Source organism: Colossoma macropomum, unplaced genomic scaffold (assembly GCF_904425465.1).
Source record: "Colossoma macropomum unplaced genomic scaffold, Colossoma_macropomum, whole genome shotgun sequence".
NCBI lineage: Eukaryota > Metazoa > Chordata > Actinopteri > Characiformes > Serrasalmidae > Colossoma > Colossoma macropomum.
In genome coordinates, this window is record NW_023494790.1 from 1,397,240 (window position 1) to 1,418,087 (window position 20,848).

General features: G+C 40.8%; 1 protein-coding gene across 1 annotated transcript in view; it reads right to left on the minus strand.

Annotated features, from left to right (window-relative positions):
* Window positions 1-20,848, minus strand: part of LOC118808987 (phospholysine phosphohistidine inorganic pyrophosphate phosphatase) — a 63,673-nt gene that overhangs the window by 36,838 nt on the left and 5,987 nt on the right. The window contains exons 5-6 of the mRNA XM_036571872.1: window positions 20,390-20,482; window positions 18,901-18,992 (exon numbers count right to left, since the gene is read on the minus strand). Coding sequence (XP_036427765.1) covers window positions 18,901-18,992; window positions 20,390-20,482 — 185 coding nt within the window. The remainder of the gene's footprint in view (window positions 1-18,900; window positions 18,993-20,389; window positions 20,483-20,848) is intronic.

Sequence of the window (20,848 nt, forward strand, 5' to 3'; positions counted from 1 at the left end):
CGAGTGGAAATACCTGCTGCTCCACTCACAGAAGGATGTGAAATGTCTAGAAAACATTACTGAGAAAAGTTCACTAACAGAAAAAAATGCAAATCAAACTGCTGGTGTTCTCAGAACAATAGACTGACCACCCCAGAGTCCAGACCTCAACACCACTGACTGTGTTTGATCACTTCAGAAAATGATCAACCAGCTTCTAAGACTGAACTTTGGAGGTGTGTCTGCAGGTTTCTTTGAAAAACTGGAAGCGGGTCTCCTGAAAAGAATGGAAGCTGGAAGAAAAGGTAGAGGAAACACAGTAAATACCAAAAAAGCTGATATTATATTTAGTTGTTGAGGCTTCTTCTTATTGGCCATGTTAAATATCATAAACTTAAATAATTTACTGTTTTGGTTTATTGACTCAACAGTCCACATATCTCAAATATTAAGTTAGCTATGTTAGTTCAGGCCTGTTCTGTAGCTATGTTTCCTGTTGCAAAGTCATAATATTCTCAACAGCATATTTTAGTATCTAGGACCGTCATAGGTTCAAACCTACCGGTGACATATAAAAATAAGCTAAAGCGCAGTGCCTCACAAACCGCTTTAAGCCATCAAAGAGTAGTTAATCATTTTAAAATCCTGTTTTTCAGTGCAGGGGATTTTTAAGACCTTATCTGTGGTTTGAGTGACCGGGGCCACAGGGTAGTTAGGAAAAACCCATTTTCTCTCCTGAGAACGGGGCGTCCCACTGATAGTCACAGGCTACTGGGAAAGACATTAACAATAGCCAGTGTGAAAATGAAACGCCTCCTAAAAGATAAGAAATTTAGCATTAGCAGGGTGGAAAGATAACGTTTCCAGAAGGAAGCAGGACATGAAAACAGACACTCTGCTCAGGACAGTGTGGAGGTTCAGTCAGCATCATCTGTAATTACGGATTTGCGATGATGTGATGGTGAGACTACATTTCAGTTTTAAATCAGTCATGTTAGCTCAATATTCACTGCAGCCCTGCACATATTACACATCTAATTTTAGACCATTTTTATTTCATAGAATCATCATGCTTGTTGTATTTTAACGTTGTAAGTATTGTAGTTATACTCTTATTTCATTCTTAAGTTTTGGTTGGAAACTGAAGGGTTAAATCTTTGAAACATCCAACAGAAAATTATCCAATCAGGACTGTTTTCTCTGCGGTATCTAGGCAGATACAGCCAAGTGAGCTCTCTCATTGGTTAGGGCTTCAGGAGCTGAACTGAAGTCCTTACATGTTAGATTAACTGCCAGAGTAATTAAGAACTGACAGTGAAATCAACCAATCATGCTGTACAGTGGAACCAACTTATGCACCACCGTTAGCTTAGTGCTAATAAATAAGCATTATGGTAGAGGTGCATTTTTCAAATTTTTTAACCTAGTTTTAAGTTTCAAGTTTTAATCTAGCTCTAATACAGTTAGTATTAGAGACAGCATCAATCTGATACCCATTACCAAAAAGGGGTGCTATCATAGATGCTGGATTGGATGTTAGAGGGCAAAAAAAGACTTTGATCATCTCCTAAAAGAGCTAGAATAAAATATTCCAGATTGCTTGCAGTGCAACATAAACACAATGTAAAATAGGCCGTGTAATAACAGTAGTAGTAAGGTTAGCACAAGTACAACGAGTAGTTAGCAAAGTACCATACTACAATCACAATTTCCTTATTTTAAATGAACTACGTTTGTACACATTTAAACTGTGCATGATACACATATGTTTTTGTGGAAAGGTTGAGAAAAAGCTGCAGTGTTGTATTTCATTCTGTAAGGTCTTTGTTGTAGTAGTTTCTTCTAGACGGCTTTAAAGAACATCTTAGGTGCAATTAAAAATAGTTTATTTTAAAGCATACTAGTTTTACAGAAAAATACCGTATCGGTATTGGAGGAGATAAAGTGGTATCGTGCCGTCTCTAGTTAGAATGAGTGTCTTTTTAAAAGTACTAATTTTAAGTAAGCTGTAAATGTGGGGCTGAGTGGCTCAGTGGACAGGATACCACTCTGTGTGTTTAGCTAAAAAAATCTGTAAATTATAAAGTGCTAAGTCATTTTTCTCAGGACTGAGAAGGAGAGAAAAGTGAGCCATGGACAGATCCTGTAATTGCTGGTTGTAACAGATAGTTATAGTCCCACATCTCTCTCTCTCTCTCTCGTCTGCCGGCTGTTAAGGTGTGATATATCAGCAGTAGTTAGTTACAGGTGCTCTGACAGGCTGCCCTCAGGGCAAAACCGCAGCTAGTTCTTGTTTTCTTTGGCAACTACGGGGAGAGAGCGAGCGCGAGAGGTGGATAAGTGGGAGTATATAGGGGAGAGGTATGAGAAAAAGAGATAAAGGGAGAGAAAGGAGGCCAGTGGCCTTGGGCTCGAGCCATTTCCTGTAGCCGTTGCTCAGATAGTCGCTGAGGACTGGATGCGGATTAAGCACTGGACAAACACAGGCTAAACTTCGGCTGGAACTGGTCCAGAGGGTCTTAAAATGATGGTTTTTCTTCTTTACTTTAACACTGAAGCTACGAGGCTAATGTGGCTAGCATGTAATACACCACTAGGGTTGCCAGGTGTCTGTTTTTGCACCGTACAGTCCAGTTTTGAGCACTGTCCAGTGTCCGAAGGGTACTCCAGTTTGGCTGAGTCTCTGTCTCTCTCAGCTCTGAGTAATGATGTCACTTTATGAGGGTTTTCGGTTGCAGGGTGGGCAGATCTGTGTTCAGCGGCTGCATCACAAACTGCTTACACTGTACTAAATAGGACAAATTAGTGAACCACCAATGGTACCATTACTGTTTTGAACATACTATCTAGTACGGCAGTATGCAGACTGAGAAACCTGTATGTTGGTAATGTTGGGCTACATTATCAGGGTTCTAGATAAGAAAATAAATAAACCTGTATCTCAGTTACAGAGTAAACTTAAAACAATGTCTTCCATTGATTCCAATTACTATTAGCATGTATGTGTGTTTACATACACTTAATCCGATAACTGCAGAAAATCAGATTTTGTCAGTAATACAATCAACACATATACATGCACTTGAGTAATCAGATAATGGGGAATTCTGCTTTACAACCAGCCAATAAACTCACAGAAGAAGACGTGATGTAAACGTAACGTAAAACTCAAACTTCGCTTTTTTTTATATATCGCTCAATTTACCTGAAAATATGAACAAACATCGTCTAGAAGATGAAGAATATTTAAATCCTCCATTTCATCAAGCATGTATTTGGTTTCAGTGTTGCTCCAAAAGTGTTTGGCTGCGTCTCGCGGCGACGCTGCTGCTCTTTTCCGGTACCGCCGTCTGTTTTCGCACATGCTCAGACTGAGAAATCTGAAAGAAATCAGAGTAAGAGTCTACAGCCCTGAGAAATCTGATTACTGAGCTAAAATCCAGCCTCTTTAACAGATTTCTTAATCGGATTTCTAGACCTTACTCTGATCTAAGAAATCGGAGTGTGCTGTTGAATAATCAGATAACTGCAGAATCTGATTATGATCGGATTATTGGATGCAATGTTCTTATATCACCTCATAATTCAGAGAACCCAGTCACTCAGTTTACCGTAGAGAAAACCAGTTTAGACTTGGAGTTTCTAATATATATTAAAATTACTTAACAACTCAACACAGTTTAACCCTTTAATGTTCTGCTCAACCATTTGGTAGAGCACGTTTTGAGTCACTATATATGCCACAAAGTGCCATCTTGACCGTTTGGTAGACGTGAATATTTTTAAAAATTGCGGGGTCGAAAAAAAAACAATTGTTTTTATTATTGCCCCAAATAAAAAATACAAAATATAAAATTCCACTGCTTTTTTCTTGGTGAGGACATTAAAGGGTTAAAAATGTGTGCTGATTTAGGCGTGCAGCTAGCAGAATGCTAATTTGTATGCTTCAGCCTCTATTACTCGTTAGCTCCATTACGTTCCTTCGCTTGTTTTCGCAAATTCGATTATGCTTCCTCATGAACAGTTTCTACCGTTCCTCTACCGGATGATTTGTGGGCCTCTTTCTGTGGAACACGATTCAGTAAATAATCAAGTCCTCTTCCTGCGCTAAGCTCTCCACAGAAGGCCAGATGTGGTCATGGGAGTGAATGATCCAGCAGGAGGGAGCGACCCGCTGCTACAGGAGGTTACCCACCATTTCCTTTCCCCAATCAGCAGAGAGAAGCTGCTGTTTGGAGAAGTTAATGGTGTGTAGCGTGTCTGCTAGCTTAGCCTAGCCTCCCTCACACGGCAGTTGCCCACGCCGTTAGCGCGGTTAGGCAAAGTTCACCTCCACAAGCTGCCTCTCCTCCGGCAGCTCTCACAGGGCTTCAAAGGCTCTGCCATCTAACACTGATCCTGGGTCAGCCTAGGCCTTCATCTCTCCTATTACGCTGGAGATGTAGCGGCTAGTCCGGGATCAGCGCACAAGGGTGTCTTCCGCCAGTAGTGCATCAAAGTGAGGCGTCCTCTGTGTTTACCGCTGTGCTGAGGCAGGCTCTTGAAGATAAGAGGATTGGGCCTGGCAGGGACACACGCACTGTCTGCCCCCTGCTCGACTTCACACAGCGCTCCAACAGACCCCAAACAGATGCTGACTATAAACACTGAGCCCTTACAGCAAATACAGAAAAAAATATGAAAACTGGTCTCAGGTCAGCAAGCAAGGATGACTTTTTACCATTCTTCTTACCAGCGTTGTACGTAAACTTTTTGAGCACATAGCGCTGGTGCCATAAACACTGTAAATGTTTTTACCTTTGACATAAAAATGACATGAAATGAATCTTAAAAATAGTAAATCTCAATAAACGTAACAAATTCTAATTATAACTGTGGAAAAAAACAAACGCTGCATGTAAAAGGTTTGTATCTTAATCTTACAAAGGGGCGCTATAAGACTATGTTCACATTACAAGCCTCGTTGCTCAAATCCGATTATTTTCCCCAAATCCGATCTCTCTGACACTCGTTTAGGTAAGTGATTCAAATCTGTCATTAATGTGATGAACCGGCTTCCTGAAATGACCCTCATGAGCTCATCCTACTCAGTAACGTCACGTGAATGAATCACGAGCATCATCAGCACAAACTAACGAGCAGAACGAGCTTCGCTGAGAAGATAATTAACTCTGATCAGCTCTCAGCTTCATTATTAGAGCGAGACGAAGGAGAAAAAGGTGAGATGAGCTGCTTTTCCACCGTTTACAGGCTTTAACTTCTGTTCGGCGCTGCTGCCATGGTAACGCTGAATGATGGCACAGTGGAAAAAAGCACATGAATTCCGATCTGAGTGTCACATTAAGGTCACACGGCCACGAATCAGATACATATCCGATCTAGGACCATATATAAGAGTGGCTCAGGTCGGATTTGAAAAGATCAGATTTGTGTCCACACAGCCATGAAAACATCAGATTTGAGTCACATTAGGGCAAAAAATCGGATTTTTCTGCTTCTTTGAGTGCGAGGAAACCCACACCAGCAGCAGCGCACGTGGGGTCGGATTTTAAAGCGAGATACAAAATAATCTGTTACCTAAAGGTACAGCTCAGGGTTATTTACTACGTCATTTTTAATTGGATGCTATTTCTTAAAAAAAAATAAGCCAATGACAGCACATTGAGCAGGCACTGCAGGGGGCACTTCAGCTTCCAAATCCAGAGACACCTTTGAGATGACTCGTTTTTTTTAAGCCAGCAAACCATAAATCTCAATTCATTGCTGGCTTTACATATTTTACATTCCAGCCCCAAACTAAACAACTTTGTTTTTGTATTCGCGCAGGATTAATTGCTCATGCGCCAATGTTGCCAGCATGTACAGCCCTGCCTACAGTTTAAACCAACAATCACACATGCAAACCCGCTACAAGTGGCAACTGGCCAAATATGTGCTCCCACCACATGAAAGCTCTGAACCAAGAGGTGATTAAAGTGATGGTTAATCTAAAAATCAAATCCCTTTTACCCCGTAATGTAGTCAAACAGCCTAGACGCGTCTGCTGCTAACTGCTATGAAAATGGATGGAACTGCAGACAAAAGTCACTTATTTTTCTCTATACTTGTCCATGTTTATGGGTAACAGTGAGTCATACAGTATCGGAAACCACGTAATCAACTCTATTAGAGATACCGAACACCTCCACATGGTTTCAGGCGATTATGTGATGATTCAGGCCTGCAGTTAGCTTGATGCTAATTAGATCCCTGATAGCGAGCATGTATCTGTCCCCTGGCTTGATAAGGTCGGCACCCCGCTGACTGTTTGGTCCACCCTCGGACTACTGTCCTGCATACAAGCTTTAACTAGTTCTTAATCTCCTCAAACAGATTTTAAATGCACAGAGACTTTTATTTTAGAAAATAAACTTAGACAAATATTACAAACAACTGAGAGAACTAAAATAATGACCAGGCCTGATATAAAATGATTTTATAGAGAATGTTGTTGCTGACTCTGAGCTGGATTAACATTATTTACTAAACTAATTTACAAAGTATAACTAAAGAAAGGAAGGAAGGAAAATCAGTAAATTCAACTGTGAGGGGAAAATGAGCGATAAAAGTGGAATTTTCTCTATTATTCTGCTTAACCGCCGGTGGGCCGCCCGGAAAACGCTGAGCGAAACGCCAGCGGACCGCCAGCTTTGCCTTTAGCGGGCCGACAGTGGTCCACTGTCCTCTTGCTATCAGGGATGTTAGCTACTGTAGCCACATAACTGCAGTTCAGAACTAAAGAAGCAAACTTCAGATAACGAAACGTGTCTCGGCCGATCAACTGCATTTGGAAGTTGTGTGAATTAAAAACTTTGCTGAACTAAATGTTGTTGTAACTCTGATAAGGTTTTCACTGTTCAAATCCTAATGAGTGTAATCGTTTGGAGAGGGGGGACCTGGTTTTAGACCAGGAAATTACTAATAAATGTGGGCCTGTGCTGCGTTTAGCTTTAAAGTGGTCCCGCTTTTAGAGAGCCTTAGTTTGGCTCACTTTGAAAACCCCACTCCATATTAAGAGTCTCGAGGGACGGGGACTCGAACGGGGAAAGCTTGTTAAAGCAAGCTGTGGGAAAGTGGATCCTCCACTGCAGGAAAATCTCCCTCATCTCAGAGATGCAGGAGCCATTAGCTGTTTTTTTTACCCGTACAGTGAGTGTAATCTCAAAGAGGCATCAGAGAAATGTGCGCACATATGCTAAAACAAACACACACACACACACACACACACACACACACACACACACACACACACACAGTTGTTTTACCATATGTATGTAAAATTTCCCACATTATTATATATGTGTAAATAGCTATATCTAATAATGCCATGTTGAATAGAAGTTAACACATCCAAACAAACTTACACTTTTCTACAAGTTTTAATGCACTGTCGGTTTTATATCCATATGTAATAGTGAGGTTATATATGTGTAAGTACTTATATGTGACAATGATGCGTCCAATATGTATTACATTTATTCAGCCCTGTGTAAAACTCAGAGAGTAACTCACTTTCTCAAAGAATCTGCAGACACACCTCCAAAGTTCAGTCTTAGAAGCTGGTTGATCATTTTCTGAAGTAATCAAACACATTCAGTGGTGTTGAGGTCTGGACTCTGGGGTGGTCAGTCCATCGTTCAGCTTCTTTGTTTGATGTGTCCGTCTCCTTTTCTCAGTGAGGTTCTTCTTGATCAGCTACACATCCTTTCAGACCCACAGCGCTGAGTCGTCTTCTCACAGTGGAAGGATGGACAGAAACACCTGTGGATGTTTTCAGATCTGAAGCAGCTTGATTTTCTCCTCTCTCTCAGAGATGAAAGCTTTAAGTGCTGTTTATCTGATGGGGGCAGTTTTGGGGTCGACCAGCTCTTCCAGGTGGTTGTTAGGAGCCACACTTTCTCTTCCCTTATGCAAGCGGATTGTCTCAAATCCAATCTCATCAGAAATACCTCCTGGAAAGTGAATAACTTGTTCGTAATGGCCGTTTTGACTGGAAATTAAATAAATGAAAGGTGCTCTTTGACTTTTGCACGGTACTGGATTTAAGCACTTATATGTATTAATATGTTCCATATGCTGGTTGCTGATTTTCCTACGAAGTCAAAACATTGTTCAAAAACAGACTCAAATAACTGAGCGTCAGACTGCCAGACTGTCAGACCATTGGACTGTGTGGGTATGCGGAAATGAACGGTTAGTGGTCAATGTGTGAAGCACCTCGCTGGCGGTTAGATAATGCTGCAATTCATCCAGTGTAACTTTATAACAGTCAGCATTTGAATATTTCTCAGTCTGACGTCAGTCACATTTCTGCAGAATTACTGCTTTGTTTTGGAACGAGACACCGTCAGCGAAAGCTAAAAAGGATGACACCGGTGTAGTCTGACCAGCTGATCTGGTTTGGGCAGATGTTTTTTTTTGATATATAACATAAATGACTGATTGTCATCACTCAACAATTGTGCTGCAGGTGCCAATTAAGATAAAGCAGCAAAGTTTATAGCTCTCCAGTGGGACAACCAGCCCCAAAACAATAAAAGATAACAATGTAATTTGTTGATGCTGTACTGTGTAAAAGTTAAAGCATCTAGTATTAATCGTTTAGCTGTCTGACATCATACTGACCAAGTCAGAAGGTTACATACATTTCTGAGAACCTCACTGAGTGACAAACACATATCTTTATATATTTTTTGAAAGGAATCATATTAACCCCTGTGTGGTGTTGATGTGTTTATTACTCAGTGGTCCGGTGGACCCACCACACTATTGGTTATTTAAACCAATACAGCCATAACAATTTATGTGAAAATATCAGGTGTTTAAAATATCACAAGTGTCCAGCATAGGGTTCTACTGTAGCAGCTGTAGCCAGTCAGCAGCCAGTCCATGTTGTCCACCCTCACACACACACAGACACATATACACACACACACACACTAACAGCAGGCCATGTATGAGGAGAACAGAGTGAAGACACTGAAAATGGGTTATTTTATATGTTCTTCAGAGAAAATGAGTAAAGGCCAAGAATCTGAGGGTGAAATAATAATAAATCACATCATTTTTTCTTTTGGTAAACATTGAAGATCGGTCCCACAGACCTGAACACCACACAAGGTTAATCCTTCTATTTAGAGATTATAGAGTTATAAATAATAAGATATGATGTTGCAGGTTGTGAGGGATCTGCTTATCAGGGATGAGCCGCATTATGAATATGATGAAGACAAGCAGACAGCAGTTCTATCTGTGTAGTGGTGATGGAAGATAACTAATGAGGTGTGTTAGTAAGATCAATAGTATCTATATGAGGGGCCTGATAAAGATTTTAGGGGGTCTGGTCTCTGCAGGCGCCCCTGAGCCATGTGCCCCATTGCGACTGCCCCGTCAGCGCCCCCTAGTACTCATTTCTCCTTTCTTTCCTCCTCACTTCTCTTTGTTCACCTGTTTTTTTCTTTCCTGCATCCTCATATTTAAAGCAGCTGATTTAAATGTTTCCTCTATTTATTAAGCTCTAACTCATCTGAGGTTTCTAGAGCTCGTGTTATTGGCTGGGCGCTTTTCATCTTTCCCCCCCTTTCTTTCTCTTCCTGCCGTCTTTTTCCTCAACATTTTTTTCCTTTATTTCTTTATATATTTTCCTCAATTCCTTCCTTTCTTTCTCTCTTTTTTCTTTCTTCTTCCTTCTTTTTTCTTGCTTGCTTCCTTTCGTTTTCTTTCTTCTGTTTCCTTCTTTTTTTCTTTACCTTTCATCTTTTTTCTTCCCTCCTTTTTTATTATCTCTTTTCTTCAATCTTTTCTTTTTTTCCCATCTTCCTTGCTTTCTTTCTTTCCCATTTCATTATATTTGCATTCTGTGACTTATTCCCTTCAAGTATTATTTTTTGGTATTTTCTTGCCTTGCCCTGCCCTGTATTTCCTTCATAAAAGGCAAATCTAGTAAATTATGTATTTCTGAACTTCTAAGGGTTAAACAGGCAGGAATGTCCTTTTCCCTCATGTATGACATGCAGTTCTCACCATCCTACGATAAGATACACACAGGAAGCGCAGATTAAATAACTTTACATATTTGGTCTCCAGTCTCTTTTGATGTGTGTGTGTGTGTGTGTGTGTGTGTGAGTGAGAACGTTTGTCTGGTCTGCGTCTCCCACATAAACATGTACGACAGAAAAGAGAGAAAAAAAATCCGCCTATTTTTTCTGTTTTATTCTGGTTTCTGTTCTCACCCTCTGGTTTCTTTGAAGCTCGGACCCCAAAGGCCCCCTTGGCCACTGAGGCTTGTGCAGCATCTGGCTGCCGTGGCAACAGCTGTGTTACCTCCCCAAGTCCCCCAGCGAGTGTGTGGCTGCGCCTTGTCACGGCCTGCTTCACTGAGCTCGCACACAACTTTATACTTCCCCAACGGTCAGCAGAGTCACACAACACCTCAAATACTCCAGCACATATATTTACATTAGCAGGAACTGTGTAACGTATGGAGAGAGAGAGAGAGAGAAGAGAGAGAGAGAGAGAGAGAGAGAGAGAGAGGGAGAGGGAGAGAGAGAGAGAGAGAGAGAGAGAGAGCAGATGAGTCACATCCAGACTGGAGCTCGAGGTATACTGGAGTGAATAAGGATGGAATACTATGCAAATACAGCCACAGCACAGTTCCAAAGTGAATGAAAAGGCTGAATGAAAGGCCAAATACTGCTATAGGAACATTATAGAGTGAATGACAAGCTAAATGCTGCTATAGCAAAGTTACATGTATATATCATTCAGCTTTAATGGTGCCTTCACAGATGTGCACGTCACCCATGCCATGTGCACTAATGCCCCCCCCATATCATCATGGATGCTGGCTTTTGAACTGTGCACTGACAACAAGCTGGACGGTCCATCTCTTCATTAGCCCAGAGGACGCCATGTCCATTAATTTCCAAATAAGCTCGGGCCCAGAGAAGGCGGCAGCATTTCTGGATCCTGTTAATAATTGGTTTCTTCTTTGCGTTTTAACTAGCATTTGTGGATGCAGTGATGAACTGTTTTCACAGACAGTGGTTTTCAGAAGTGTTTCTGAGTCCATGCAGTGATTTCCACTACAGAATCATGTCTGTTTTTAATGCAGTGCTGTCTGAGGGCCCAAAGATCACAGCCAGCAAATACTGCTTTTTGGCCTTGTCCCTTACATACAGAGATTTCTCCAGATTCTCTGAGTCTTTTAATGTTATTATGTACCGTAGATGATGAAAAACAGAAGTTCTTTGCTATTTTATGTTGAGAAACGTTTTTCTTGAATTGTTGCACTATTTGATGGTGCAGTCTTTCACAGAGTGGTGAACCCCTCCTCATCTTTACTTCTGAAAGACTCCGCCTCTCTGAGATGCTCTTTTATACCCAAACATGTTACCTGTTGAACTATTCCCTTAAAATAGATATAGGTGATTGAATAAAAGGATAAACACTGTGGTGAAAAGTTCTGGAAGCTTCTGTAGACCAATTAGCATTATGTAGAAATGTCTTTAACTCTTTTTAGCTTTGCTGTGTACTTTTGTCCATGTTTATGAATAACAGTACGTCATACAGTATCAGAAAACACATAAGCAAGTCTTTTTGAGATTACTTAACAGCTCAACACAGTTTGTAGAAGTGTTCAAATATTTGCCAACTGTTGTACATTATCATGTAATATCTGTCAGCTACATTAGCCTTGCAGCTCCAATGCAAGACTAAAGAAATTTGTAAATTTGACTTTTTTGCTGTAAATAAGTGAATGAAAGGATAAGTGACAGCTGTGACTACAGTAATGACGTACTAGACGAGGAACAGACTGCCTGTGTCACATTAACACTTCTCACATTAAAAAGCCTCTCATTTGGAAAATCCCAGCGCTGGGCTGAATTGGTGTCATCATGCTGGTATTTATGGACCGAGAACTGTAATAAACTCTACAGCATCAGAGAATAAACTCTGCCAGAGCTTTATTAAGATGAACGTAACCTCTGTGGGAGTTTATGTGACATAAACAGTTTTATGAGCACAAATGCTGACAGAACCGCTTAGTTATAAAACAGCCATACGGGTAAAAGCAAGAGAACAGAAGACAGGGTTTAGACTCGGTTGTAAGTTTTTCAGGTTCTGTCCATTTCACATCACCCAGCATAAATAAACGATTAAACTAGCTACTTAGGTAGTCTTTACTTTGCGACACTCGGCAGTGGATATTGCAGTAAATCTGCTGTGTAAGCCAAAGCTGGGGGCCTCAATCCCCATTTCTTGAGCCAAATAAAAGAAGCTGTTACACAGTGCTGGTGCAGTGCAGAGGGGATCATATTACCCACATATGTAATATATCATCAGATCAGTGTAGTAAGAAAACCTCATATCTTTGAAATTAGTATAGTAACTTTATAGGCGAAAAAGTGTCCTTAAATGCAATGTATGTTAACGTAATTAGATTATATCCTTATGCTTATGTCTGTTCAGGCCATTTCTATTCACCCATTCAACAAGAAACGCAGGAATTTCCAAAAAGCGTAAAATAATGTAAAGTGTAAGAAATTAAAAACTGAACTAAATGGAGTTGTGATGTTTTGATATGTACAAGCATGACGGAGAAAGTCAAAGGAAAATATGTGAGTTTCCAAAACTGGAGTCCAAAAACTGATCTAAGGCTCCAGAGAAAATGTGGCTCCTAACAACCACCTGGAAGAGCTGGTCGACCCCAAAACTGCCCCCATCAGATAAACAGCACTTAAAGCTTTCATCTCTGAGAGAGAGGAGAAAATCAAGCTGCTTCAGATCTGAAAACATCCACAGGTGTTTCTGTCCATCCTTCCACTGTGAGAAGACGACTCAGCGCTGTGGGTCTGAAAGGATGTGTAGCTGTCAAGAAGAACCTCACTGAGAAAAGGAGACGGACACATCAAACAAAGAAGCTGGACGATGGACTGACCACCCCAGAGTCCAGACCTCAACACCACTGAATGTGTTTGATTACTTCAGAAAATGATCAACCAGCTTCTAAGACTGAACTTTGGAGGTGTGTCTGCAGATTCTTTGAGGAACTGAAAGTGAGTCTCCTGAAAAGAGCAGAAGCTGGAATAAAGGGAAAGAGTGAACATACTAACATGTAGTGTGTGAAATATATGTTTTCTTCTCTGAACAGTGAATAACCTAATGGCTGTTTTGACTGGAAAGCTATTGGATGGAGCTCCACCTCTCCAGAGATCACAGTTCCACTGCTCCACAGCCCAATGCTGGGGGGCTTTATACCCTTCTAGCCCCCACTTGGCATTGAACATGGTGACCTTAGGATCATTGGCAGCTGGTCCAGAGTGTCCCATTCTAGTGGGACCTTAAAGCAGCTGAATTATTGGCTAACAGGGCAGGGAAGTCAAGCAACACCCACACGCTAACAACCCTGAACTTTCCATTAAAGTAAATGCTACAAATTACTTATGTGCAAAAATAAATCATTCAGTCCCAAAGTCCCAATCTTACAATATCTCTCCGGCACCACATTTCTTTTTCTCTCGTTCCCCTCCATCTGCTCACGTTATTAAACCCCAGTTCACTTCACTTCTGATACGCAGAGCTTGGAGCTCCTCATGAAACACATGGATGCATTTACACAGAACAGCCATTCACTATAAAGCACGCAGTTAACGTATTCAAGTTAATGATGTGTCCACACAGAGTGTAACACAACCCAGTGAATGACATGCTGTACTGAGACCCCACATGTTGCTCACTGTACAAAACCATCCCTCTGTAGGCCCACATTATAAATCACCACAGCTCAGGAGCCTTTATATCCCCATATAACAGACCATTATCCACACTTTCTCACACATATACGCTCCCCATTCACCTCATCAGAAACCCCCCTCTTGTAGCTCCACCATGCTGGTCTACAGTTAGAGACTGTCATTAGTCATCCTTTAGCCCTTTATCAGTGGTCAGTTTCTGGGTATATTGGGTGGCGGTCGACTCATAATCTAGCAATGACACTAACGTGTGTCTCATAGACTCATACCAGCACCACACGTGCTACCATGTCAGCGTCACTGCTGAGAATGAACCACCACTCAAATAATATCTGGACAACAGTGGTGGTCAGAAACTGACTGATGATTAATGAAGTAGAGGGGAGCCAACAAACTGTGCAGCTACAGATGAGTTACAGTCTGTACAACACCTCCTGGTTGTTGCTTCTCATAAAGTGGCCAGTGAGTGGAAGCACAAGGTAAGTGTTTCTAATAAAGTGGCCAGCAAGTGGAAGCACAAGGTAGGTGTTTCTAATAAAGTGGCCAGCAAGTGGAAGCACAAGGTAGGTGTTTCTAATAAAGTGGCCAGTGAGTGGAAGCACAAGGTAGGTGTTTCTAATAAAGTGGCCAGTGAGTGAAAGCACAAGGTAGCTGTTTCTAATAAAGTGGCCAGTGAGTGGAAGTAAAAGGTAGGTGTTTCTAATAAAGTGGCCTGGTATTGTAGTGGGTCAGTAAGGTAAAGCATAACGAAGAGATGCTTGACCTACAAATGTTTCACATCAACTGCTGCATAGCTGCACATGCGTTAGATAAACTGAGCTTAATTTAACACGTCAGACTTTTGACTGTCTTGACCAGTCATAACCCTAACAAAGCTTTGTCAAATGTTTCAGTAGTGACTGTTTCAGTAGTGACATTTCAGTAGTGACATTTCAGCTCATTTTGAGCAGAACTCAAAAACACAGCCAGTAAATGACCAGCAAACAGCTTTGAACAGCTGTTCACACAGAAAATCATCATATTTTTTATTTTAAAAAGTTCTCGTAATAGGAGAAAATCTGTGTTTCAGTAATGATAATTCTGACTGTTCCACATTGATTTTCAGACTTTGGGACACATTTACTTCAAAACAATGGGATCTACCTGCTCACCATGTGGCCATGAGGGACAGGGATGCAGCCTCACTTCCTGCTCTAAAATGCAGGGGCGTGGCTAACTGAGGCTCCACCCACACATGAAAACTCTGTGTTTCGGTACTGACATGAACATATGGGATAGCATTTTTTAAAGGTTTTTTTTTATTTATTTAAAAATGAAAGTCATAATGAATCTAAATCTTTCAACTTCTCTTTAAAATAAATCAAAACACTGAAAAATAACATCAAGGATCAAAACATAATCCTAATAGATAAAAATCTAAAGTTTGACTTCATTGTTTTTAAGTAGGGTATACTGCGGGAGAGCAGTTTGAACTAATTCGGTTTGAAAGGTCCATCCTGAGTTTCCAGTTTTAAATATTTGGTTAGATTTTGATAACATTTTCAACAAAACCCGGGTTGAATGTGATTTTTACCAACTTTCCAAAAAGCTTGAGGAGGTCAGTTGTATGTGCAGCTGAAGTGGTCTGAAAGGAGAAGTGTCCAGGAATGGGGGGAGGGGGGCAGAGGGAGGATGGATGACATAATAGGCTTATTTCCAGATGGCTCAGAAACCCGCCAAAAGGGCCGTGGTGAACAAAGACCACTGTGGCCACACGCACACTCACTTTTTGGGAAGTTCTACTCTGTTAGTGTCTGTTGTGTCCACTGCTGAAAACAGAATCCCCCAAAAACTGAAAACAGAGACGATTCAGGGAATGATAAGCGACCGAAGGACGCATGTGATACTGACTCAACAACTGTGCGTGTGTTTCTTGTCTGATGGACGCAGTTATTTACGCTGACTTCAGCATTTTCCAGTCACTAGATTTCATAATCATGCTGTATCACAACAAGCATGAGACAAATAAATATAAATAAACAAACTTTTCTTCAAACTTTTCTAGTTCTAACTTTAAAAAACAGCCCACATCCTACTTGTTTGTATTTCTTGAAGTCCACTCATGATGTTTATACAGGTTTATGTACCAAAAACATCAAATTTCATTTCATATGACCGTTTTTTAACCTCTCTTTATCCCTCAGAATTAAACAGGTTGTTTTGTTACTGTGCCTTTAAGACTAAACTATGAAAACGACCTCTGTTCTGATTGGCTGCCTCATTCAAAAGCCAGGCCCAGGCTGAAACACTGCTTATTGCTTCAGCATGAATGAGTGGGGATAAGCTGCTAAAGGCTGAATAGGTAGATATATGACATCACAACAACAACTAATTTAAAAAAGGCTGTTTGTAGGTTTTTATATATGGACTGTATGAACTGGAGAGTGAATGGAATGTTTTTCAAAGTCAAAGTCAAAGTGAACTTTATTGTTGTTCAGGCTATACAAGAAGTGCACAGATGAATGAGACTTTACTCCAACTCTGATGTGCAAAATATAACATAATATGACATAAAGACAAATGGACAGACATACTAGACAGCACAGACAGACATAAACTACACTGATCAGGCATAACATTATGACCCCCATGGACCCTCACAGAGCAGGTACTATTTGGGTGGTGGATCATTCTCAGCACTGCAGTAACACTGATATGGTGGTGGTGTGTTAGATTGTGTTGTGCTGGTACGAGTGGATCAGACACAGCAGTGCTGCTGGAGTTTTTAAACACTGTGTCCACTCACTGTCCACTCTATTAGACACTCCTACCTTGTCAGTCCACCTTGTAGATGTAAAGTCAGAGACGATAGCTCATCTGCTGCTGCACAGTTTGTGTTGGTCATCCTCTAGTCCTTCATCAGTGGTCACAGGACGCTGCCCACAGGATGCTGTTGGCTGGATATTTTTGGTTGGTGGACTATTCTCAGTCCAGCAGTGACACTGAGGTGTTTAAAAACTCCAGCAGCACTGCTGTGTCTGATCCACTTATACCAGCGCAACACACACTAACACACCACCACCATGTCAGTGTTACTGCAGTGCTGAGAATGATCCACCACCCAAATAGTACCTGCTCTGTGAGGGTCCATGGGGGTCCTGACCACTGAAGAACAGGGTAAAAGGGGGCTAACAAAGTATCAGAGAAACAGATGGACTACAGTCTGTAACTGTAGAACTACAAAGTGCACCTATATAGTAAGTGGAGCTGATAAAATGGACAATGAGTGTAGAAACAAGGAGGTGGTCATAATGTTATGCCTGATCGGTGTAACTTATGTAATTTAAGTTACACATATGGCATGTGTATATTTCACATGTAAATACTTAAATGTGTCCCTATAATTGCAATGGTAATTGTAATTGACCAAAAAATACCAAAAAATTCCTGAAATTTGAGTTTTCTAAAGGTTACAGTTTCAAAATTGTACTGTTTCACTCTCAAGTCCATACAGTCCACACACGGAAAGCAAACTGCAGAAATAGTTCACTGTTTTTGTGATGTCGCAAAAAACCCAACACATTTACATATCCACCCATTTGGCTGATAGCATTTTAAGCTCCGCCCATTCACACTGATGTTTTGATTGTTTCAGCCTGGACTGCTTTCTGAATGAGGCACAATACAGCCAACCAAAACAGAGATCATTTACATATATCAGTCTTAAAGATAGAGCAAAAAGAAGCCTGTTTAATTGTAGGGGATACAGAGAGGTTTGAAACTGGTTTTGGTGCAAAAATCTACAACATAAGCTTTACAAAAGAACCTCATGGGCAAAAATGAGATACAACAGAAATGCAGGATATGGGCCCTTTAACAAAAGTGGGCCTATAGAGAACTTACTTTGATTTATAGAACACACTGTTCAAGGTTCACACTGACCAGCCTCTCAAACTGCTCTAGAGATTAAACAGACCAAAATAGTGTAGAGATGGTTCTGTTACGCGATAATACAGTCACCAGGAGCTTCCCCTCTGTCTCTCTCTGCTTGAATGGATAGCCATGTGGTGGTGTATTTACACTAAAACAGAGGGATCCATAATCTCTAATCTCTGCACTGGTTCCCACAGTGTCCACATGATATACGTTGGCGCCCTCTAGTGACTCAAATACACATTGTTAAGTCATTGTTAAGTCAAGAAATTTTGGAAAAAGGGTGGATTTTCCCTTTGCAATGACCGTCAATGGCAGGAGAGTGAGAGAGCAGGTATGCATTGGGAAAAGCTAACCAAGACAAGTCATCAGCTCAGCTAGAAGCTCATGAAAACAGCATGTTAGAGAATATTGATCTGGAAAAAATGACTAAGAAATCTGCAGATATGAAACACAGACGGCTCTGTGGGCCTGACGAAGGTGTGTGGTGTATGGATGTGATTTATCTGGACTTTGTTAGAGCGTAACAGCTAAAAGAAGGCAATAACGTACTGCGCAAAAGTCTCTGGCCATCTGAGAAAATTATATTGAACAGTTTTAAACACTTTTCATGGCTGCTTAACACTTGTGCACAGTAATGTTGTTACTTTTACACAATTGGTGACATTTTTTTGCATTTTAGTTTAGACTTTTGCTGTAATATCACTGTGTTTACAAGCACAATTTTATTCTATAGACTTCATCCAGTTTCTATAGACTTTCTATTGACTTTATCCAGTTTCTATAGACTTTCTATAGACTTTATCCAGTTTTCCAGTTTTTTAAACCATTATAATGAAAAACAGGATGATCACAAAAAGAATAGATTCCCCAATTTCAGACATTTGAAAATCCAAAGCTCAGAATCTTTGGAGCTTTATTTTTGCCAGATGTCCTTCTCTATTTTCGGTTTTTGGAAACAAGATTACTGTGTGGAATCCACTCTTGGCATTGACTCCAGTGATTCCTATTACTTGTAATCGGAATTGAAGTTCTGGAATCCCTACTGAAAATACAAAGTCCACCTCTGCTTGTAACACAGCCTTTTTCCCGGCTCTAACACACAGATTAGGTGGTGAGTTAATCCAGGTGTGCTGAGAGGTGAAATGATGGAATATTTCTGGAGCAGTTCTGACAGTGGAGTTGGTAAAAGCCGACAGTTAGAATGAGCACAAACCTGTATTTTCCCGTCCTGACCTGAAGACCCTTCATACCGCACTGCTGAGCCCCTCCCACATCATTCACCAGATCATCACCGATCATTAATGCCTGAGTGAGGGAGAGAGAGAGACAGAGAGAGAGAGAGAGAGAGAGAGAGAGAGAGAGAGAGAGAGACTTTAGATGCCAAATTAAATTTAACTGCACCACTGAGGCCCAGTCCCTTTTCACCCCTCGCCCCTACCACTTAGCCCTACCCCTCCGTTTTGCACATTCTCGTCTAGGTGTAGGGTGTCCTGATTCCTGTTGAGATAGAGGGGTAGGGTGAAGTGTTAGAGCTACATGACCTCCAAACGGAGGTTTTTCAGAGACTCCAAACAGAGAGTTATGAGAAAAAAAGAAAAACCGGCAAGATGGAGAACAAGAGACCAAAGAAACCCACAAATGTGAGAATTTTCTCCAATAAAAATCATAATAACCACTGTATTATCTTAGTTTAATGTCATTTCAGTGTATTTTGGTCATTTCCTTCATAACAAGCTTTAAAAATCACTACTAGTGCTGATTTTTCAGTAGCTATCTAAATTTCCTGTTCCACCTTAAATGGTGCAGCAGTTACATTCTGGCTCCTCAGGTGTCAGAACATCTAAGCTATTTAAGGTGGAACGGGAAAATTCTAACAAGAATCTGGTGAATATCTGACTTCAGCTTCATATCACTGAAGAATTAGGGGTGGGTGATAATAAATAATTGCCCCCTCTTTGAAGATCATATGATGCCCTAAATGTAACTAAAGCCCAGCAGTGAGGAGCTGAACTTTACCCTCCTCTGCTGTCACTGCAGACTGGCAGGGTCGCCTACAGAGCAGCGCTGGTAGCTGTTAAAGAAGTGATGCTCTTTTTATTTGAGGGTCCCATTTCAGAGGGAAGATTTCAACCACTACCCTGTAACTCAGTTCCAAGGAGACCCTCAAAAACAAGGGGTAGGGGTGAAAATAAGAAATAGGATTAGGCCTAAGTGTATCTTAAAGGGCTCATTTCATGGAAAACAGAATTTTCTTTGCTTTTCTGAAATAAAAGAATTTAAACATGTTTTACTCCCCAGGCCAACAGAAACAAAGCTTCAAATACAGTTCGTTTTGAATTCACCATGGTTGTGACATCACAACCATGAGCACATCTACATTCCTGGCAGTCAGGAAGCAAATGGATCCAAAGGATAAACAAATCTGAAGTTTATATTCTCACACATTCGTGAGGATTTCAGTCTGTACAGTTTGTTACACATTTTAGCGTTTTGAATGAGGCATAATATAGGGCAGCCAATGAGAACAGAGCTCATTTGCATATAAAGGCACAGTAACAGCCTGTTTAGTTCTAAGGGATAAAAAGAGGTTAGAAAATGGTCATGTAAAAATGAATTATGACTGTTTTTCTGGGGAGAAAATAAAATAAAATACAAGAAATATATAGAAAATGGGTCTTTCAACCCTTGTGTGTACATCTTACCTCATGAGGCTGGATGCCCATATCATTCAGAACGCTCTGGAAGAACATGGGGGCCGGTTTGCCCACCACCTCCGCCTCTATATCACACGCGTACTGTAAACACACACAGACGTCGTTTAAAATCTGGTGTCTCCACATTGCTACAGGTCTGCTACCTGATCAGTAGGGCTGAACGATTTTGGGAAAATATCTAATTGTGATTTTTCTGACTAGAATTGCAGCTGCGGTTTAAATTGTGATTATATTTTATAAATTGAGGTTCAGACTTTTTTTGCCATGAGGACCAGAATATTGACTTTTTCTGGGCTCGACCCCTGAAAGTGTTGAGCCAGACTGCCAGTAAGCTGTGGCTGTGATGTCACAACACATGAAGGTTTGGTTGCCGCTGATTGGTCTAACGCATCTACAGGCAGTTCATAAGCTCTGAGTTACAAAGTTAAATTTCCCCTCTTAAAACTT